Source organism: Bombus huntii, chromosome 4 (assembly GCF_024542735.1).
Source record: "Bombus huntii isolate Logan2020A chromosome 4, iyBomHunt1.1, whole genome shotgun sequence".
Classification (NCBI taxonomy): domain Eukaryota; kingdom Metazoa; phylum Arthropoda; class Insecta; order Hymenoptera; family Apidae; genus Bombus; species Bombus huntii.
The window spans coordinates 18,524,997-18,549,172 of NC_066241.1; the positions used below are offsets into that span (position 1 = coordinate 18,524,997).

Consider the following 24,176-nt stretch of genomic DNA (forward strand, 5'->3'; position numbering starts at 1 on the left):
ATATTGCGGCTGAAAAATACGAGAAACGAAGGGTTACTCGCCTCAATGTCGGCGCTTCTTTCTTTGGGTATTTCCTGCTACTGTTAACAGAATCTATGGAGCAAAATATACGCCAGAATGAGAATAACGAATCTAGAAATATACATACGTACTTCGATAAAAAAAATTGGACGTGTTTCTAAAATTATTTGTGTACACGGGACTGTTATTCGGTTAATTCTATCGAATCAGTCCACGTGATTAGCTTCGTTTGCATAATTCAGGGAATTTATGTATCTACCCAGGCATCAATTGAGAACGATCAATGTTGCATCGATGATGCACGAATAAACAATGGTTGCAGGTATTAACGAATCGTAATAGGCGCTATCGCATTACCGTGGATACGAGTGTTACGGTGGCGTTTATTTATCGATTGTGGGTTGACGGAAAACAAGCAATGGTTTGCGGTTTTCTATAGCACGCGTTGTTCGAGATTAATACCGATCAGCGCATTGCTTCTTCTTTACTATGCACATCTTTCTAACTATGTTTTCTCAGAAAGCTGTAAATTCAAATTGGCTTATAGTTAACTTTGTGAACAAGATAGCTTCAGTTGATAATACAGTCGAAGGATTCATAACAAAAAGGATCCTTTGTTGAATATTTTATGAAGTTTGAAGAAACTGCAGTATCTTATAGCGCTATGATATACTATCAACTAGAACTTCTTTATGTATTTCCGACTTGTTGTAAGCTGGATTCAGGGTTTAAGGTATAGAAAATTATTCAAGTAATTCTTTTCTTATGGACCGTATTAAGCATTTCTTGGAAAATGGAGTAAGAAGCAACAAGGCTATGGCGATAAGCTGAAGTCCCTATCGAATGAATCAGGCCAGAAGTAAAAGAGAAGTAAATCCGATATCCAAGGGTCACGTGGATATCGTGGTAAAAGGCCTGGAAGAAGATTTAATTTGCGGCTCACCACTCAGTGGCCGGGCTAACGGAAAAGCTCGATTCGCTATTTTTCACCTTCCCTTATCGTTTTTTTTTGTTCCAACAATTCGCAACGTTTCACAGAAATTGGAAATTGGCAAATTTAATAATAACCGTGCCAACGAACCACACGAGTTCATACAGGACAGATAGATATAGAAAATATTTTGTTTTAAAACAAAATTCAATTATTCCTTTTTCTTTATTTTTTCAAATGAACATATTTTCTACAGCTTTTTCCGAAACTCTTAATGGTTTGTAATCTGTAAAAGTGTTCCGCTGGTAGCAAGAGGGTAGCAATTCTAAGACAATGAATTTCTTATGCCTAAAGAAAATTGGATCCTTGTGAGTTAAAGCATGCCGGTTGTGCAAGTAACTTACTTTTGTACACTAGACGGTACACAGCACCAGCAATGCATAGTAGTTGCTGAAAAACCTTACGTAATTACTTTCAATTCTTCCGAGACGCTGCCAGGTCCAAAGACCGTCGTCTTGTATTTGTGAAGTGCTTTTACTTGAAAATCTTCAACAGTACTCGTCACCGTCGCATCGATATCAGCCACGAGTTTCTCACAAGAAACCCAACGCGTTAATGCACGTTTCGCCGCATAACTATTCGACCAGTTATCGATTGTATTATAAAATATGTTTAATGTTTATTTTATTCGCACTTCGTTTTTTCGCTCTAGATATATACTCTCAGTACCATTTAAAGATGTCCAGACGAGTCAAAATAATATTTGGATGGTTTGTAACGTTATGTGAATAAAAACAAAGAACTCGACGAGTATGGAAAATATGCGAGCATAAAAAATTAAGATGGATCCTTTGTTAATTATCTCGCGAGATAGTCGTTTAGAATGCTAACCTTTTCGTCGAAGAGAACACCAGGAAACTGTTTCAATGGACGCCCCGTTGCTTTGTGCGAATTCGTAAGAACAAAGAGTATCGTTGGACATCGAAACAATCGTCGGATCATCTAATTGAATCGTAGACGTGGGAAAGCTGTGTGAGAAACTTAATTGGAGTGACGTTTGGACTGAAACAGAATTGGAGGACGTGATTATTGAACGAACGAAGTTAAAATCCAAGTAACGCAAGACAAGTAGAAATTTTTCGAGTCACGATCAAGGGATGTTTTAACAACTTTCTGTTTATTCTATCTATTCTCTCCGAGGAACTAAAGGAAACAAAAATTTATCTGACGTACCATATGGTATTCTTTTTAGAAACTTGTGACATTTATAGAGAAGATTCGTTTCGGTCAAAGAATTGAGGAGAAACATCGTTAGAAACATCTGAAAGTATCGAAACCGATTTTCCTTCGGCGCAGAAATGTCTGAAGTAGAAAAAACTTCTCGTTCTACTCTTGAGAAACTTTTACAGCTTCTCCAAGGAATACTTTTGTCGTTTGCTCTATTGCACGATGCCACCATGATATATTTTCTTGCCTTCTACGTGAGAATTGCTCGTAGAGTTTTAAAAGTTTATGAAGTACAATAATACCGAGAACTGTTCTCTCGAAATACAAAAATGGTTGTTCGTGGAAGATTGTTGAAGAATGATAAGAATACACTGCGTCCCATATAAAACTACGCTAAAATTTCAATTTTTATACAAGTTCGTGATACAAGATACAACACGATAAAATCCGATTACGCGTATACAATACTAAACAGCTAAATTTATTAAAAATGGAGCAGATCCCTCAAGAAATTTATACTCTGTATATGACATTTCCAGGTCAGAATAAATATACAACGTATTGTAAAACCATGTCCGAAACTGTTCGAACGTAAATCAAATATTTCTAATTATCCTATCTGTACTCAAAGCTCCTTCATAATTGGTACGTAACACGATACAATTCGCTTGTGGAATGGAATCGGTCTATCCTTGGGTGATCGATAGAAGGTGTCTGAACTGATAGGAGATGCATCAAACGAGAATACCGATTGCATGATGCTATGAGCATCCATTATTGGCACACGTGCCATTCCCGACACGACGCGGTCAGAGAACGAGACTGGTTTACGTAGTTGTATGTAGCAAGACTAATGTTACACCGGTCATCCCCCATTCCATTTACCGACGTATTTATCTCCAGCGAGCTGTTATATGCTCGTATATACCTGTTTCGATTAGAAGATATTTTCCTTGTCTGTTATTTTATTCTATTATTCTATACATTAGTGTCTGTACGCATCTTCTTAATGTATTAACCGGGTCATTCACTAACCAGAAACTCCTATTAATAAATTAAAAAATAATATCTTACAATGTTCCGAAGAAGAAATGTGTTTCGATTTAATTCACAAAGCAAATTAATGACTGTCAGCGGGGAGGCAAACGAACGAATGTTGTAAGATGAGTTTGTATAATGTGTTCGACGTTAATTTGCAGAACTATGCGAGGAATGGGCTCTAGCGAATAGTCGCGAATGCGTAGAGGGCAGCGGTTCTGCTGGTACAACGCACGATGAATCTGAGGATGCATCGGAAGCCAGGTTCACCCTCAAATATTTAGGTAGTACCCTAGTCGAAACACCCTCGAGCGAAGAAGCTACGGCTGAAGCCATCAAAACCGTCATTACTATGGTAGGTACACTTTGATCCATGATTTTTATAATTACACGTTAACAGGCTAAAGCGTTTTTATGTATTAGTTTGCATCGCGAGAAACATTTCCCCGAGCAAAATTGCTTTTTGCAGCTATTTCGAGCGCGATCGAAACGTTCTTGAAACGGGCGAAGAAGACGACATGTAAAATTACGCATAAATATCCCCGGTGTACAACCTCGGTAGCACCTAGCTCATTAATTTCTCGACGAAATAAATTACGACGTTAGATAAGATCGATAAACGTTCTCGACTTGGCAGCTAAAACTTGCCGTTAAACCTTATAGAGATCAACAACAAATTTACTTTCTAAACTTTTTTAATTTTAACTAGCGATAGTTTAAACTTCACCCTTGATGCGCTGCTTTTTCTGTATCATTTTAACAAAGTGATTGATTACAAGGGGCATTTTACTTGTATACGGCACCGATCTATCCATTGTTCTACGATGCAATTAAACGAAGTCAATACATTTAACAAGTTAATTAATTTGGTTTAACGCGAAAGTTAATAGCTTCGTTAATGACAAATTTTGTCCGTTTCCCTTGAATAATTCTGTCCGTTTTCAACGATGTTCCGCGTAAATTAGATTTTTCCGTTTTATTAAACGTCAAATTATTTATAACCCTATCCTCTATTTTATCGCTCTTCTGGGAGACATAGTTACCGTACAATATGTACAGACCAGCTGTCTTCAAATTTTTTAGAGGATTCAAGCCAGTTTAAATAATCTTTTGGGGAAGTTAATTCGATGATTTTACTCCGACGTTTATTCTGGCCGAGTTTCACGATTACATTACTGCAAAATGTCACGGCAAGTTTACCGTTGCTCGAGAAGATATTTCGTTTCTCGAAACGGAATTAGCCCTCTTTCTTCTCGTTTACTTTGAACCGTGTTTCTACAGCGAACTGATAAAGCCGTTCATTAAACAAATATATTTCTCCTGTGACGACAATTATAGTGTCCCAAGGCCCTTGGGCCGAAATGTTCATTCACCGATGAAACAAAATTCGCCTCCCTTCGTTTGTATCAACAATTTAGCTTCACGATGTATATCTACATATATTAGGTGGTCCGAAAGGTTTCTTTCGTTTTATAAGGAAATAATGGATGCACAACATTTTCCGTTTTATATTATTTTATCGAATTACGTATGACCCATTTTGTTCTATCAAAATAAAGATCACACCGTTCGACAGGTTTAGGTTTCATGTTTGTACAAAGATGCATGGTTGCAAAAGACGTGTATGTAAAAGAAAGACACTTTTTGGGCAACCTAATATATATATTAATTACTTTTTTAGAGTTAACATAAAGAGAGTTTACGAAATTTTACGATGAGATTTTATGGTGAATGAAAGGTTCTTTTAATATTGTAGGCAAAAGCAAGCGGTAAGAAGCTGCAACGGGTCTCTTTAGCTGTGAGTTTAAAGGGTATTAGAATGACGGACCTTGCCACGGAAGAAGATCAGCTTCAAGTGTCTATATACAGGTACATATGAAACAAGACAGAACTCCATGAACGTATCCGAAGCATTTCCTGCTTTGCGAAACGCGTATACACACGTCAGTCACGATTGGAGAGCTGTAATCGGACGAAACCGGATTTGTTGGTTCTGGCTTGTTGTACATTTCCCTTTGCGTCAGCCAACGTAATATCCGATATTCAGGCTAAAATATATTCGAAATATCGCGCAATGGCGACGAGCAAACGTTACGTGATTCGATTCTGGAATATTATTCTCTTTGTCAATTTGAAACTATGATTTCCCCAATGGATCTTCCGATATCTGAATTCGTATCGAAATGAGAAACCGTATCGTTGTTTTTCCTCTATTTTTTAACCTTTTTGCTTGTTTTTGTGATTGTATTTACATCGTCAAAATATTCTCTTCGGAAACAATCATATGGGAAAGCAATTACAACCAACAATGCTATTTGTGTTTTCAGTTTTGAATATTTTAATAAACGAACGACTTTTTTTCGATACTTCTGTTTGAACAACACCATTAGAAATAGATTAAAGATAAGAAAGAAATTGAATATGATATTAATATCATTTCAATTACAGTGTTTTTTTACATGATTGTAATGCGTTTAAAAAGCATTCTGGTTGTAATATGAAATTATACGGTTCATAAAAAGCGAAGAAACGTGGTAACGACTTAGGCTATATATTTTCTTAATCACACGACATCCTCAAGTTTCACTGTAATACACCGAGGCTGTTAATGCCACTTTGATTAACTCTGGGTTCATATAAACGACTAGAATTTATACACGATTAACAGATAAAATTTAAAATTATGGAATATCGCTTCAATTCACACAAGATACTCTTAATATTTACTCGTGTTGATATTATGGTATAGTTTTATTTTACAAAAAGACACCTTTTATTTTAATGACTTTTAGTGACTTTTAAGAGAGTTTGTTATCTTTGAATGATCGCCAGGCTTTTGTTCTTTAATCTCGCGCAGTTTAAACAATAATTCGAAATGTCCTTCACGTGTGCTTTCAGAGCAACTTTTCTTTATAATTCCATTGTAATTCCTTTGGTACGTATTCCTTTGTTGCGTAGCGAAAATAATTGCATATTCCTGGTTCTCATACATTTTTACAGTTCGCGAATATTCGTGTTTCTCGTTTCATCAAGATATTCACGTTATAAAGGCCTCGATTGTAATTATAGCAATTATGATAACTGTATCATAATACTATTACTTAGTACTGTATAGTACTACTTAGTACTAGCAGTTGAAACAGTGTTATGCTCCTGGCATTTGTGTAAATTTTAACGAAGAAAATGGTTGTAGTAAAACATGCCGAGGAATCATAGTTTCCTTTAAAGTGTTTGTTGTGTATATACGCATAAGCAATTCTTTTCAGAATTTCATATTGTTCGGCGGACGCCGCTCACGATCATGTGTTCGCATTTATCGCAACAAATTTGAACGAAACTATGGAGTGCCACGCGTTTCTCTGCCCCAAAAGAAAAATGGCGCAAACGGTAACGTTAACTGTGGCTCAGGCGTTTAACACGGCTTACGAAGCTTGGCAGCTGTCCCAAGCCGATCCTAGAATCCATCACGCTCAAGATAAAAGCCCCTCGTTAACTGATGATAGGAATGGTAGGTAAATTATTTATTCTTTATCGTAATGTTTTAACAATACCACGCTGCGTTGGATACATTAAAGCACTACATTCTGTGCATTTCTGCAATTTTTAATTTCCTGCAAATGTCGAAAATCCGTAGTCTGCACATTACAAACGATTTATATCGTATAGCTTTTTCTTTTACACAAAGCTTTCGCAACAAGATAACCGATAACAATCCTATAACTAAGAAATAATCAAATAATAAACCGAATGATGAAATTTGTTACACGAGGAAAGAAAGTCAGCTTCGATCTAGAAGCTTCTGATCTGTTGTAAAAGTCCGTGCATCGCGTCGGTGCGATGCAGTAATATCTATGTGGTTGTGCACTTAACTCTCCGAGAGTGCGGATATTGCGGAGAGCTTCGGAGAAGGTTACGAGTGCACCCTAGGAAATTGTCCGGTAATATTGAACCTTGTGCGCACCGAACTACAACGCCGTGGGAAGCTAGAACAATTACAACTCGCGTGTTTCCTTCATTCGCCCAAACATTGTCGAGCACGTTCTCCCCAAAGAGAATTAGCTATGATTATTCCTTCGATAACTATTTACGTATTAAGTTATGGAATTTTGGGATGGAAGCTATGGTATTAAGGACAGAATTTTATTTTAATTTGGAAACAAAGGTACCTGTACTCAAATAGATACCTATTGAAGAACGAACACTATTCAAATATCACGCATTCAAAGAATTTCTAACTCGATGCCCATGATTTTTACAGAATTTTACGCCCGAAATGATTGACTCCTTGTAGAATCACCAAACAGTATATTTCAATTACTTGTTCAAAAATTGACTAAAGGTATATTAAAATTCAATAGACGATCAATCGACGTATTTAGGTATTGGTTACCACGAAATTTTTTAAATGTTACTGCTAGAAAACCAAGAGCGATGCTCATGAATTTAGAACATTTCTTATGTTACCTAATACATATTTTAGAAACCAGGTGGCCTTTCTCAGAATGTTTTGTTACAAATTCTATTAAAAGCTCGTTTCGTAACTTGTTTCTCTTTTGAAGATATTTAATTGCAATATCTAATAATTTTTTTAATCAATTCTATCATATCATAATAACAAAATAATGATACAGAATGTAGTCATTAGTTATCAACACATAATCCTTATTTGTATTTTCTTGTAATTAAATTATATCTTGTCAAAAATGAAGAAATATCCAGGTATTTTCGGGTGGTAATGCAAGCATAAGGATTAAAATGTAAATCAAAGCAAATAGTCTTCGGATTGAGCATTTTTTATGAATGCGCAGGTATTGGTCTAGTGCTATGTCCTGTAATTAACGAAGCGTTTCTGGTTCAGGACTATGAAATGTCTTGGAGTTACCAATTAGCGATAAGCGAGAAATCAGTGTTTGTATGCGAAGATTCTACTTGCACATCACAAAGACTCGTGGATACTGGTGTACATGTGGGTCGATAATGAAAGTGTATCTAGGAGACCGTACCGTAGAGTTGCTGAAACAGGTTCTATTTCGCAATCTATGTAAACTGGATTTGATAAACCATTATTTATTGATTATTTCACGTGCGAAGCACTCTGACAAGGAACTTTATTCAATTGACTGTTGACGTTATTCGATTACAAGACTCGTAAAAACATTAAAAAAAAAATTTAGGAATTAACTGTATTAAATATTCTTCGATTATTTTTCGTTTTTAGAAAACAACGAAAAGAAGAAAAACGAAGAAGAGGCAAAATCCGTAAACAAAGTTAACGAACAGAATAAAGACAATGCTCAGCGGCGTAATGCGAACGATACGCCGAAAAATCTTCTAATTGATTTGTCGAATGAGACTAAAGCAACCGGAAATTCATGGGTAGGCAGTTCATTTTAATGTGTTTCACGTACTGTCATCATTATGATTACATTTTTTTGTTATATAAAAATATTTCAATAAAAATACTTCGACGTACGAAGATATTGATGTTTCGATATTTTTAGGTTTGCTTCGAAGACGAAGATGGTAAGAAGATACAGAAAAAGAGTAACGCTATTAGCATTCCCATGACGACTTTGAGACACAGCACGACGTCTGCGTCGCACCACGTTATGCCGAAGCCAACGACAGGCTTCAAAATTCAAAATGCTTGGGGTGAATCGAGATCTGTAGACTTGATGTGTTCGTAGCAGGCGTAGCCTTCGGCCGATAGCTTCCGAGACGTGCCATTAATCACCGATCTCTGGAAGCATCTATCGAATAACGGCCAACCGAGGAAAATCAAGCAATAGACTAATTATTATCGTCGAACTCACGATATACCATTAAACATCAATGAATCGACTCGTTGGAAGAAATATTCTGCAGCAAATGCCATTTCGAGAAAAACAAGGTGCTGGTCGATCGATTCCAACGTAACGCTCGGCTGATTTCTAAACAAAATTTCCTGTTCTGTTGTGACAAGACTACCGAATACGCTTACCGATATTTTACAAATATCACGGAGTCGACGATTGAACGGTGATTTTTGTTGTGGTGATTTTTCCATACATTTTACGTCCTCGGAGAACTATCGATATCGAGCGGTGCTCGGGAAAACAAATAAATCGACAGAAAGTGGGTTTTGTTTCATCACCAAGAAATGGGAGCAATTTTTGGAACCTTTTTGTATGATGCCTGTATCCGTGCCAATTCTTTCACACATATCGTATACAATTTTATATTACTGTATCGTGCGCGTGCGTTTACAGCAAGTTTTACTATTTTAACACTATATGTATACCAAAACCATTTATTTCCGAACGATTTTGCGTAAAATCAAAGGATACTTAAGAGACGACATCAAATTGTCCGATCATCCACGACGAAACAAAACGAATTCCTATAATTCTCATTAGATATAATCGAATTTTATTCGTTGTTAAATAGCTGGGCTATTTCTTAGTCGGGCGTTCTTAAATTTGTTTCTACGCGAAAAATATATTTAAAGCGTATGTTTACGATTAGGTAATAACAGAGAATATACTAATTATACTTTTGATATTATCTATTTGATTTTTTGATCTTATGTTGTAATTTCTAAGAAAGAAATATGTCTTGATATTAATTTTTGTCCGTTTTCCTTTTTTTTGTTAAAAGGAAAATTAGTAGAAATTAGTTTTATTTTTTTTTAAATACATTATTGATAGATATTGTCAGCAAGACGATCTTAGTCAAGTTTATGAAATAAGAGTAATTTGACATTAAAAACATGCATTGGTACGTATACTGTGAAAGCATGTATCTATTTAACACGTTCATCATCAAAATTCGTAGATAATTTATGCGGAATTTGCATTGAGTGTAAAGTATGTCGCTTGAAGGCTTACTCGCGATCTCTGAACTACACGTCTATCTACGATAACATATTTGTGATTAATCGCGAATATAATTAAGCGGTCAAGGAGTTGCTTTCAAGAGTTTCAAATCAGACTTTGAGTTGTTGCAAGTTACAATCGTTATCGTATCGTTATTATTATATTAAAAGCTTTTTAAAAGAACTCTATTCCTTTTATCGCAAGAATATAATATACACCGCATTGACTTCTTTTTACGATATTTGAGCAATTTTATATTTATGTTACATGAAAAATCATATTCATCCCCGAAGAACGATAGCATTTATGACGTACGATGTTACATTATAGGTATACGAAGGTTTGTTGTCTGATAGTTGAACGTAGTCGGCTATTTTCGTAGGAAATTCGATAGATGTATAGCGCAAAATGATATTATACAACCATCGCTGTTCGTAACATTCACACTTATTTGTGAATCGATGTTAAAATTGCCGGCCGATTTGTAGCTAAACTTTAACGTTCAAACCTTGTCGAGCTTCGTGTTCGAAAACAAGTTAGGAAGCGGTACGTATTTGTTGTTGGATTGTTTCGTTGATTTGTTAAACAAACTATAGGAGTAATTGATATTTTGTTGGTGAAAATTGCCAATAATTTTGTATGGTCATAATACGATCGGCGGGGTGCGTTTGTGCAGTTGTGCCACGGTTGTGCAACGTCGCTTAATATCACTAAGTGTTTGAATATAATTACACGTTAAATACACTCATACATATCCAGTCGTACGTTATCATTGAATAATTCTGGCCTATCCTATTTCCTCGCTCTTGATCTTAATGACTGAATATCTACTTTAAACATTGCGTGTGTTCTTGTAGATTTTGCAGAAACGCATTAGCTATTTACAGTATAGCTTTTATTGATTTTATGTTTCATAAGAATGTTTCTCTGCCTCCGTAAACACATTAAAGATGGCGATAGATATCAGCTGCAAAAATACAATATTCTAACGTAGATATGAGAATAGTATCTTTTTTAATCAAATGGAAGTCAGTGTACTGTTACGTTTAATCTAAAATAATTCGAATAAAGTTCTCTCATTAAGTAGCTGTACTACGTACCGAAAGATTACACGATAAGGTAGTTTGCTATCTTACTGTCACACTAGATGGAGACGCTTACACAAAGTAAATTCCTTTTCCAAAATTGATTATATTAAATTATATTAAACGAACTGATTACAAATACTATTATCAAGGGCTCTAGCATAACTGAACTAATATCATTAGCAAAATTTTGCAAATTACCGGTGCTAATCAATTCTTTTGTAGAACTGTAACAAGTTTGGCAATAAAGCAAATAAAGTCGCGTTGGTTAATTTTACAAATTGCAAGCCAGCTGATTGTGCTATTCGGGGTAAATAATTTTAGAGCAAAAATTGGAGTAGGTTAAGTTGAGTAATTACGTATAGATATAATCTGGTGACACATGAATATGTATTTTGGTGAGCTATTCAGAAGGTAGCAAACACTGACTACCTATACGAAGCACAGGAGAGGACGTTAATGCAGACATGTTTCGAGGTTACTCTATAGAGAGGAGGTAAACGAGCGCGTTTCAGACGAAGAAGAAGAGAGGAAGCGTAGAAAGCAAAGCCGGGAGCACGAAAGAGGAACGTGCGCGTTGTGCGAATAGAAAGGGCTGCCTCGTCGACCAAAAGACGAAATAGACTACTCTTCAATGTAACTACCTAGGCGCTGTTCGGTTCTATAGGTGTGTCCCAAATACGAAACTGCTTTCGGCCAAGTTTTTCCAAATCTAAACTTAATTCTTTTTCAACATATTTAATTACGGAAACAACGAAATACCCATTTATACAATAAAATCTCAATTATTAGAATACCGATTAACGGAATTGAACAATCAAACTTTAACAAAGGTCTATATCTGTATACTTGAAGAATTTTTTGAAAAATATTATTCTTGAAAGATTTGAAAAGGGACCTTGAGCGTTGAAACTTTAATAAGAGTCTATATATACAATTGAGAAATATATTTAATTAAATAAAATAAAACGCAATGATCATTTGAAATACTTTTATAGGATTTTCTAAATGAAGCACGCAAAGCAGAAGCTCTGTTCGTAAGTATCGATCGAGGCTCAAATAAAATAGTCTGACTGTGCAAATTTAATCACGGTACAGATAATATGATGGCTAAGAAAATAAAAATACTATGTTCAAAGAGTTCAGTATCAATAGAAGCGTGGAACGATTCAAGGACTGACCGGCTACTGAATTCGAAAGACTTCCTTTAATAGATTTCCTCTCGTAATACTTAAACTGCTTCCGAACGGTTGAAAAGTTATAATACTCGATGGTATTTCGATAAAAGTTGGATAAGCTATGAAAGAAACGAAGATCGAAATCATCAATTTAAACATTAAAAACGATTTATTCTTTCATTCCTCCTACTTGTTTCATCTTTTCAAATTTCTAACCAAACAAAATTGTCGACAATTTACAAATACGATACATCGATTTTTATCAAGATAATGCGCAATGCAATTTCCAAGTATAATCGGTCGTTTAAAGCAAAAATAATGTTTGCATAATTACGTTCCCGCTTTTTAGTCTAAAACGACAAAACGATCGGTCTATTAAAATGTAGTACGGAAAATGGTGGACAGATGTCGCGTCAGGTGCGTGTAAGAGTAACAGTCAATATGGCGTCTTTGAACAGTAATAAACCGCGTTCTCGTTTTTGACATGAAAAGTTACTAGCATCACCGCATGTAGGCGCTGTCGAACGTGTATCTGTCTCCGTGAGAGCTTTTCCTCAAGGATGTTCGCGGTAAAGAGCTTCGAAACCGGAGACTTGCGTCTTCCTCTATTGTCCAAGTTTCCCGCAGGATGGTCCAGCTGCAACGGCAGTGACTGGTCAACAGACAGTGACATTCTTCTCTTCTACGTGTCATCTCGCCGTTTATCCCGCAAGGACAGTGTCTGTTTTACCGTGCGATCGTGCTTCTGAGAAGGAGTGGAGAGAGCGTGCTCCTGCAAACTGTCCGTGTATAGTGCGAGTTCCTCGTCCTCTTTGACGATGTTTTTTGCCAAGAGATATCGATACAATCACATGGTTGACTGTCGTTGTTTACTTAATTATAATTCACCGAAATACTAATAACCAATCAGTTGACAAAATGCGTGCGATAACGTTGGAATTCACTGCTGAATCTGATACTCGTGGGCCTAGAATCTGACGTGGATTAAGGAAGCTGTACTCGGTCGTGCAAGTAGAAAAATCCCAGGAATCCGTAGCCACTGCAAGCATCGAACGATCGTAAGTACTTTGCAGTCGTAAAAACAAAAGACTCGCGAAACTGTCAAGCGGCTTCGATCGCGTCCTTCGCTATTTTTTTCCACTCATTCGCTCACGTGACAGCTGACGGCGAAAGGGCTGTCACGATGCCACCGAAATGACAACGTTTCTTCGACACTTTGTAGATTTCTCGAAACTGTTCACTATTTACGTTATATATTATTACACTGTAAAATGCAACTTTTTTGCTCGACTTTGATATATGATTTAAATCTCCATCATCGATATGTAAATGGGTGTTTCCAGAGGTTACATCTGCACGCGAAATCGTTCCGCTCGCCGATATCGAACAAATGTTTACAGAATGCAAAAAGCAAAGTATAACTGGCATTTATTTGTTGCATATGTATGGCTCGTTCTTTCTATGTATAATATGTGATTTCAGTGAGTCGGAAATTCGTTATTATGGGGCTGTAATTATATCTTTTACAGCTTTTTGTCCCATAATGGAATTAACATTTTTCGAGAGATTTGAATAATCTTCAGGATACGAATCGGAATAAATTTCTGCTACGTGAAACAGGTTAAGAAAATGGCCGTGAAAACGTTTCAAAGATTTGGAAATGTCGTAAGATAACGATATCTGCAACATATACTCCTGAGACATTAAATAAGGCAAGCCAATGAGCGGAATCGTTTGTTAGACAAATAACGCATCCTTTATTCTTTATCGGCGCAGTCTCTTCAATGCGATCATTGTTGCCACGTCGCTATTGTATTCTTTCATCCATAGAGTACCGGAATCGTTTAACTGGAATTATTTCAGTGCGAGATGTTTTCGTTTATTGCAATCGAGGTTTAATTAAACTGCCGCGTAAGATACATTTTGCCTGTATTGATAAATTTGAAAGAAGAATCGCCATTCGACTATTAGATTTAACGAATGACGACGCGACAATCAAACGAATTTATAGCTATCCCAAAAATATTTGGGCGTGATAGTAACAAAATTTAAATATCGGCACATACTTAACACAGGCAACGGATCAAAAATATGGTAAGTCACATTTTCCATTTTTTATACAAGGACCATTTTAAAATTCAATACATTGCCGTAGTACATAATCGACAGTATATGTCAATATGCAAAGACTGAAATTCAGGGGAATCCGTGCAAATCCACTCTCAACAACACATTAGGTTAAAACAATGGGGACCGTGCGTGCGATGACCTAAATGCGCGATAGTCCGCTTTTAATCTGCCGAGATGGAATGTACGCATCTATAAATGTCAGCTTGTCACGACTGACAGTAGGTCACCAATTTTTTAGTTGGTCTTTTCCCCTTACTCTTTACATTTGATCTACGTGATCGATTAGTTAGATTAGACATCCTCCACCATCCCACCACGAGAAAAGCGCAAATCAATCACGCGTATCTATGTGTTTCTCTACGTTTCTTACGTGGTTTCTCGCGTAACTTTTTTTTATTGTACTGGGTCAAGCAAAGAATACAGCGTCTTGTGCACTGACCTGACTAAAACGTGACAACAGGAACGACCTTGCACAACCAGTTGTTTGACGTTTCGAAGCATAAAAGAAAACCACATAAAGGACACTTATCTTTGCTAAGCAATATGCTAATTGCGTAACGTGGTGTGAAATTCAAACACAGATAACTAGTGGATTTTTTGCGCGTTCTAGCCGTTAAAAATTTCGCGTTCCAGTCGTGATGGACAAATTACTTATCGTAATTATTGGCTCTAGTGATATAGATATAGATATAGTGCTTTGAAGTAGCAATATGAAACAAGAAAGATAAAAATTCAATCTGTCGAACAACAGATTGCGAAATTAACTCATTCCTAACTATCTTTTATCTTCGAAATTAACCATCCTAATTCCTCGATTGCGAAGGATTTCTGTTTCTAATCTAGCCGGATCGCAACTTGCATTTCTCGATGCTCTCGCTTTCAATTTCATGCTATTTTATTAAAAAAAGGTTTGCCGGTAGTGTATAAATTTTCTACGTATAACCAAATGACATTTTTACATTGTGAAATGTACTATAAATTGCAAAATCGCATTTAAGGATTAAATACCGAATTATCGGCTTTCATAAACTGAAAATGCAATATATAACTATCTTAATACATCTCGGAATGGCATGAAATCCTAATCAAGGTCGCAGCCAATCGGTTCGATATAATTTATAATTATCACAATTATCTACTGCCTACATAGTGATGTAATTAGAAGAGTTCTAAGAATTCTAATATCAGACAAACCTAAAAAACAGACACAAAAATAAAATATACGTGCTATGGAAAATTGAGTACGTTTAATTTATTCAATTAAATACTAATTATTTTTAATTAGTCATAGACTAAATGATTAAAGATGCTTACGACGAAGTTACGATAATTACGGCAAGAAATTCCATCGTGCTCATCTCGTCTCTCTTACCTTCCACCCTTCCGCGATAGTGCATTCTCATCACTTTACGAAACAGGTTCTCTCTTGGTGGTACTGTAGACATTTTCGCTGTAAGCTTGTTTCCTTTGTTTTCTTCAGCGTTTATCGTCCACAGATTATGATAAGAAACGAAATTACTTTGTTCCGCATCTTTTTAAAGGTGTCGCTGTAGCTTTCGTGTATTGCTTGTAATCTACGTTCGAAATACGCTACTGTTCACGAAGATCCGGACACTTTTGTAACGACAGTACATGGACGTTAATAAAATACACAATGAATAAGAAACTCACGAGTGAAAAGAATATCTGTCATCTCTTTATGAAATTGCACATATGTGTTTTTATGTTTTCGGCCGAAACATGTGTTAGCAGTAAACGAAGTACGTATCAAATGTTTTGTGATCTATATTAATTAGAGGCGAAAGATCGAGCAGGGCGAGGAAGAACATGCGAACATAATAGCAAACAAGAAAGAGACCAGGGCACCGATGAGTTATGAAGCTCGTAGCTCGTTTATTATCGCAACGGCGGGGTTAATCACGCTCCGTCTAACGATTTCCTTGTTAAACCGTGCACTGCTGACGATGCGGGGCGGGGGATTTGTGCTATTTCGCGGTACCTTTGGTAAGATGGCAAGTTAACTTTACTATCCTGAGTTTTGCGGAGCGAATCAACCGAAGAAGCAAGAAAATTGAAAGGAACAGGCAGAAACACCGTACTCTGGTATGCCGTAAAGCTATTTCACCGACTAGTTATCTGACTAGTTAAGCGAATCCATAAATACCACATAACATTGAAAGAACATTTTAAAGAAATTTTGTAAACAGACTGGGGAAATATGGAACCGAATTTCATTGTTAGCATTTTTATTATTCTCGATATTATGTCTATTTCAAGGACTATTGTGACCAGTCTCGAAGCTTGATGAACTTTAGCTTCTTCATACTTTTACCAGTTACGTAAGTTCTGGTAAAATCTGGTGGACCGAAAGAAAAAACTCGTCCGTATAAGATACAAGTGTTTCGTTGAAAGGATAAAACCCTCTCGCTGGCTTGCATTTCTACTACCATTTAATTAGGTGCATTGATATTTTTGGGTAGTTACAATTTAGCAAATGTTTCTAGTTTCTCCTCGTAGAGGAGAAGCTAACGGTAAATTCCGCCACATACAACTCCATGGCTTTCGGAAAATATGTTCCTCGTTCTAGGAACTCGCGCCTCTCCGTATATTACCTTAAACGAGTTTGCCGCAGATCGATGTGAACTACGTGTCTTGCATTGAAAGTTAAAACTCTCAAAAATATTTTTTCAAAACACAGATGTATACTGTCCTCTTTAAATAAAAAACTAAAGTATTTTATCACTTCTTCTTCGTTCGATTTAAAGAACAAAGCAATTGGCATTGTTCCTTGTTATTTTTTGTATTGCAATATGTAAATTGCATTTCTGTAACGACCAAGGATAAGACTGATGTTTGATATTGGTTGCGAGCAACATTTGCGACTCATAAATCTCGGAGCAAAAGGAGAAGCAATTTCAAGAGTGCTGTCATAACGACTTGTCATAAATAAACGTATCGATTGCTGTTTGGACAATTCTATTCGTATCGCGAATGCTGTGATAGAATTTTCTTTCGGTACGGATTTACATCTTTCTCACGAAAACGTTATATAAGGAGTAAAGGATGCTTTACTTCGCTTTCTAGTTCCCTTCGAAAAAGTTGGAACTTTGAAGGACTGAATGCGAAAAATTGGAGAAACATATACATATATATATATACGTATATGTAGTTCAAAATACTTAAATGACCATCTCTTACGTTAAAGCAAAATTATTCTATTAGCGGAATAGCGTGTGTTATGATTAGATCGGATAATCAAGCTCCTATTGTACATATCACTAGAATTCATATAACAGGAGTTGATAATCAGATAATAGCATTCAATCTGCATGTATTTGGTTAATTGGGTATTAACTAAAATTTCGTTCCAATAAATAGAGTTCAAATGGAGTATGTAGTGACTATTATATTGTATCAAGTAATATGATACAAATTACGTTACGATATGAACATAAGAGGTCGTCGATTTCTTTAAACTTACTTTTAGCATGTTGATACTTGTGATAAATGTCATCAAACAGACTATAATCATTGATTCTAGATTTCTAATGCGAGTGTACATGCAGTGGTTATACACAGTTATTTTCTGTATTCAATGCAAAGCACAAAGGTAGTATTGGTATAAATGTGTAATAGGAATATAGTGTGTGCAACACTATACAACACAGCGTTTCGGTTCAATTCTCGATATTACCTCTTTGAAATATGGTCCTTTCAAACGTAATTACACTTTTTGCATACACGCAACAAACCGTTACAAGTTAAATTGCCACTGTGAATGAACATTATTGCGATGCAACAAGGTGTAGCAAATATAGGATTCTTAGTTAAATATGAAATACAATATCACGACTATGCGATTACTTGGCAAATTCTAACGTTAAATAACGATTAACGGTTAGTCACAGTTCTTGATCAAATGGTTCAAAGTAATTTCACTTTTTGTAAAAACATTATTGTCTAGTAAGTAACACACTTCCGATTTCGATCGGTTTCTGATAAACGAGGAAGGCGTGAAATTATTTCCACTCGTGCTGGATCATCTCCTTTCAGTGTCGAGTACAGACAACTGATTATGATGTAGCTACTGATTATAGTAACTGTTCAATAAGGTAAAAGAGATTATATAATGAACATAACGAATCGGTAAGATAAAAGATTATCGAACAATGAACAAGCAGTATAAGTAAATAGGAAATTTGAATGATCAGTGAATTTTTCATTTGGCAGGATATTATTTATAGTTCGAAGGACTGCGATCTGCAGCAGGAATAAAGAGATTATTTCAATAGCGTTTTTATCTGATTATCCGAAAAAGAGTAGGGTGTAAATTGGCCAGGTTCCAAGATACCTCGTCAGCATTCACGGAGTTTAAGGGAGCGCGAAAGAGTATAGAAGCCAAGTCGAATGGGAATATATATTTTCCTTATCAGTTTTTGCACGGAGAGCTCGAACGGTAGCTGCCTTCCGTACTCTTTCCACGAACACAGCAACCATAGGTCGTCGGCCGAATTTAAAGGCTCTGTTACACGGATCAACGAGATGTTTTATGGGAGAGAGAACTAATTGTAGTCGATTAGCCTCGGGTCCAGTCGCCCCGAAATGAATCTGTCGCATCGATAACGAGAAACAGCAATTTCGAAGGATCTACTCAAACCGGCTGCCTAAATTATTCAAGTCACGTAGGGAATACTACGGAGACTCGATATATTTTGGCTGGTAACAGCGGGATATCGTGTTAGGGCAGTGCAGTTTGCTCGTTAAACATCCCGTAGGTTGCATGGTGCTTCACGGTAACGGAATATTCTATGAAACCGTTTAAGCTCGTTCCGAAATTATCGAGGAAACAAAGACACGGTACGTTAACCAATTATGTCCGCCGTATATATTTAACGGCCATTAAAGAAGTTACGCGGCGAAAATTCCGTAATGTTAAACGGAAGTAACTGGTGCCAATAACTTGATTCAAAGCGGCGGATGCCAGGTTCCATTGTCTTTCAGAAAGATGAGCGAGAGACGTCCTCTCATGCATCTCACGCCCGCGGCAAGAAGCTCTTCCATCTTTCCTTTTCATACTTAACACCCTAGTCATGCATAATACAACGTATGCGCACATGTCTGAGGAAGACAAAGCGCACCGGACGCGAACTAGCGCGTTACACGTTGACACTACCGTGAGAAGATCGCAGTGCCAAGGTTAGCGTGAAATCTGCGTTTCGCCTGAAAGCAAATATAAAGGTTTGGCCGTTTTAATTAGATTAGAAATGTAATTGTGTAGAGAAAGTGAGATTCGCCTGTGCTTAAAAAATTACTCGGGGCTATAATTTTCACTGCGCTTCAACGATTCCAATTTACGGAACAGACTTATCTTACGATTTAGAAGTTTTTTAACAAAATCGTGGAGAAAGCTACGCCACGTTAATTGTGCAATATAGTGTTACACGATCCGATGCGCAGTAAGTTCGTTCGTTTACGAACGAGTCTTTGTTATCTTTGAAACGCTACGAAAGATTAACGATGAGAATTTTTATAATATCGACTAAAAATAGAGCTATAGATATAAATATATTTGATATTGCGTATATGAATGAAAATTATGGGTACTCGTGAAACGGGTAACCCGTATGCTTGACATGGTTTGGCTATGCGCCAACAAGTTTGCAGGTAGCGATATAACTGGTGATTACTATATCTTTAAACTATACTACCGGTCAAAGTTACGTGAACAGTTGCCTACCTTTGACAGAATTTGATTTAACTACAAAATTATTATACAAGTTGTGTTTGCTATGAATTCTTCAATTGATTTCGTTATTTAGATTTGATTTGGAAGCAATAAATTCCTCCGTTTTTGTTTAATATAATATTGGAATAAATTAATGCTATAAACTGTCGTTCATAAAGAATGTGACTTAGTCCACTTTTCGTCTCAATGGCTTGTTTCACTTGAACGGATGTCCTATGGGTAATCTCGATTAAACTCCATTTTTAGGACAAGTTTGCACTTTTATGTGACTCGCTTTTCTCATTTAAATATTGTACAGGAAATGCAATGAAATTCACCAGACCGAAGATATCACGTGTCTCGGTATCATGCGTCCGCACGAACTTTAATTTTGTTTCTGCGATCAAAAACGTCGGTGTCCTGCGCCCACTCGTTCAACGATATTCATTATTCATCCTATCCCTCAGTCCTTTTTTGCAAAGCCGCAGGCTTTTGTGATACAAAGCACGATACGAACTTTTTCGAAATAAGTAGCTATATACATAGTACGCCGAGTTTTTCATCGCTCGTTTACATCGATTCTTATGTTATCATTACAATGGACGCGTCTTTGCGTGAACGATGAAATGAATTTTTACTAACGCGTAGTAGATATACAGTACCAGGTTTATTATGGTTGTATAATCATGTCTATGCTATTGGCGCGAATCTCGCTCACTGTAACCATAATCTAAAGGTTATCACAAACGGAGCGATATTTGTTCGCGCGAAGTTACAATGATCGAGATTCACTAATGCCGCGTGAAATTAACTGTAACCTTGGTCGATATTTTGCGGCGCATTTTATCAATGCATGCAAATGGTTTAATTAAAAAGCGCATTGACTCGTGTCGACTCGCAAGTGTCGACGACGACCAATGTAGCGAGCAGAGCTCGCGCCTCCGGCCAATCACGCCTGCTGTCATTGACTCGGTCGTGCTTTAGGTCGACGTCGACGTCGGCGTCGCGTCGTTTCGCGGCCGGTCACCTCGCCAGTCTTTGCCGAGACGCCGCGCGGGTCGTATCCGTGTTTCTTTCGATCCTTCTCTGGGTTTCTCATTCACGAGACGCGACGCAACACGAAGAGCTGGTTTTGCAATTCGGCGTTGTCGATGTACGACGCGGATAGCAACACGATCGCTAAAGAAGAAAAAGAAACCGAGCAAAGAGGCAGGAAGAATTGGCAAAAGGACAAAAAGTAGCAATCGAGTGAACGAGAGTCGTGACTGCAACGCGGAACGTTGCGGTGAATGTCGAGTGAATGGTGACGAGATCTTGTAGGCTGACAAGGGGAGGGCCAAACGTGTACTTACGCGAAAACCAGTTGCGTTGAGAAGGTCAGTTACTGGCTCGATGCGGAGAAACGCTCGATAGAACCGATAGTTTTCACTGTGGCCGTCCAGAATATGCAAACAGGTAGTGCGTTTTGCTTTGGAAAAAAATACATTTTTCGTGATCGCACGCATCGTTTTTCGACTCGTACGAGTCACGTTTGAAGCGTCAAAGGCCAAGGTTGTCGGTTTCGCGTAGGTTTTAGTCGACGAACAGAGACGGAAAGAGAGAGCGAGAAAGGAAGGAAGCGAGTATCTAGCACGTGGGCGAGCACGGAAGAGTAACCGGCCTCTGCGCGTCGTCGTTGACACAAAGAGTAGAGAGAAAGTGGGAAAGGTAAGTGTTATGTAACACTGAATACGAGAATGCCGATTCAAGGGGAACTGGCATTAACTCTTTTCCTTTTCTCGAGCATCTGTGTGAAACGATTAAACCCAATCGGCGATTCACTGCTTCTGCTCCGATCGTGGTCTTACTCCTGGTTTGATATCATGCCAGTGTATTTATACTCAGTAATTTATATCCCAACATTTAACGTATCTGTTTTATTTGGAAACAGTGTTTTATTTGGGCACTTAAATTAACCTGTTATTCCAGTTAGCAGTTGAAAATTCTGTCGCATCGGTAGTTGTAATGGTATTCGTGATTATATATAACATGGTGTTCAACTAGATTAAATGTTCTACTATTTCGATATTGCATTTCGTTAGAAAGTAAAATGTTTTTACGTCTTCTTCTTTCTTCAAAGCAAAATATGCATTACGCAATCATTATACAATACGATTACGCTCGACTAGTTGGGAAATTTGTATTTCCAGAATTTAATATATAAATTAGTTTTAAGATTAGAAGATCGATGAGATTATCACTGAAATATAGTCATTCGACGTCGGGTGCGACCGCTACAACGTTTATGGATCGTGAAAAAGTTTGATAGAACTTTATATTATTTGCAGAATAAATTCGCGCGTAATATGAAATTAATTAGTAAATAACGAATTGCCGATGAAGGAGCAAAGAGTGAGAGAGCTGATTATTAGAACGACTTGAGTGATTATATGACTGCCATTGACCTGCTGTCGCATTAGCTCAAGTGACAGTAGGTCTAACTGTCATAAATTGCAACGCCCCCAGAAATGTCACGGTATCGTGACATCGGTGAATGTATGCGTTCGATACCGATACTTAAACAATAAATGATAATGTAGCGTTTTTCTGGGTGGAACTTATGTTGACACAACGATTTGTTTTTCATCGGTAATTTTCAATGAAAAATTACTCTTAATTTGCCAGAGGCGACTGATATTCGTGACAGTGACTTGTCACAGCACGATATCGAAGAAAGTATATACATATGTAGTTATTTACAAAAGTATTGGAATATCTATCATAAAAAGCTTCTATGGATATATTACGTATATTATGTAAAATTTGTTTAAATTTTATTTCCCCTAATTCTTGATGATATATTTGATTGAAAGATGGAATTTATTCTTAGGTATTATACAGGTATTATGTAATTATATATTAGGTATTATGTAATGAGTAATTTGCGTATTGTGTCGATTTATTAGTGGTGAATAAATAAGTTAACTACACGTGGTCGAGTTTTCTTCGTGATCGAATCTCAGTCAGAAAGAGTAGCTAAATTTTGTCCTTTCAGCGATGAATATTACATAAATGCGTTAATTCAGCTGAATAAATAAAATTCGGTTTCATTCATTTATTCATACATTTGCTGTTCAAGTGTTCCCGAAGATATAAACCATTTTGTAATGAACATAATTATCGGTCTGTCGTTATTATTATCTTTTCATACCTATACACATGTGCACATAAGATTAGTTAGCGAATGGAAACGCAAAACCACATAATTTAAGTCAATTGGATAAAAATTCCAGGAATCTCTGATATTTATTTTTTAAATGAAGCGATAAACGTCTGTTAACGAACATAAAATTCTATTAACTATTTATACTTTGCGAAGTTACCTCACATATACTTTGCTGTATTATTTCAAAACACCGACATTATAACACACGATCAACCAACGCTGTTATTCTGCGATCTCTCTGTGCATTTACAATTCGATGTATTCCAAACACAAAAATTGTTGGAACTTCTGATCTGTTGTCGTATAAGAACCTAAAATGTGCTTGAATAAATACCATAATTCGAGTTCCTTAGATAAAAAAACATGCAAAAACATTCAGCCGACGACGTATTAAGAGTCATTAAAATTCACCAGGCTGTTTTTATTCTGGGTTAATTAATCTCGATGTTATTCTTGTTTCACCATTTTCACGACATACAGGTTTTGTGCCTAAAACGATCTAAGTGCGTAGTAACGAAACGCGTTTTCATTTGCTTGGTTAGCCCTGTTACATTTATGCTCGTTTAAATGCTTTGAGCTGGTCGTTTTTATTCGAGGATTGAAATTCATCCGAGAGCGAGTTTCCATTTGCGTATTCTCAACTATCTTTTTCTCATCTTTCCTCCCATGTGTCGTGTTTTTTCTTTTTGGTATAAACAGTAAATCACGCTTTAACGATGAAACTCATTTAGTTTAGTTTCATGTATTAGTCATTGTGCGATTTACCATATTGATACGTACAT

General features: G+C 36.7%; 2 protein-coding genes across 5 annotated transcripts in view; both read left to right on the forward strand.

The window, feature by feature from the left end:
- LOC126864390 (low density lipoprotein receptor adapter protein 1-like) overlaps window positions 1–10,829 on the forward strand; it is a 33,804-nt gene extending 22,975 nt beyond the window's left edge. For both annotated transcript variants that reach the window (XM_050615693.1, XM_050615692.1), the window contains exons 2-6: window positions 3,379–3,572; window positions 4,974–5,086; window positions 6,484–6,725; window positions 8,436–8,593; window positions 8,719–10,829. In XM_050615693.1, the coding sequence (XP_050471650.1) occupies window positions 3,379–3,572; window positions 4,974–5,086; window positions 6,484–6,725; window positions 8,436–8,593; window positions 8,719–8,904 (893 nt within the window). In that variant the 3' untranslated portion in view covers window positions 8,905–10,829. The remainder of the gene's footprint in view (window positions 1–3,378; window positions 3,573–4,973; window positions 5,087–6,483; window positions 6,726–8,435; window positions 8,594–8,718) is intronic.
- A 1,977-nt stretch (window positions 10,830–12,806) lies between these two features.
- Window positions 12,807–24,176, forward strand: part of LOC126864385 (beta-1,4-N-acetylgalactosaminyltransferase bre-4-like) — a 38,820-nt gene continuing 27,450 nt past the window's right edge. The window contains exons 1-2 of one of the 3 annotated variants that reach the window (XM_050615684.1): window positions 21,201–21,644; window positions 21,759–21,896. The gene's annotated coding sequence lies outside the window, so the exon portion shown is untranslated. Of the gene's footprint in view, window positions 13,393–21,200; window positions 21,897–24,176 lie in introns of those variants that run through there. The other 2 variants (XM_050615682.1, XM_050615681.1) reach the window with 2 other exon arrangements.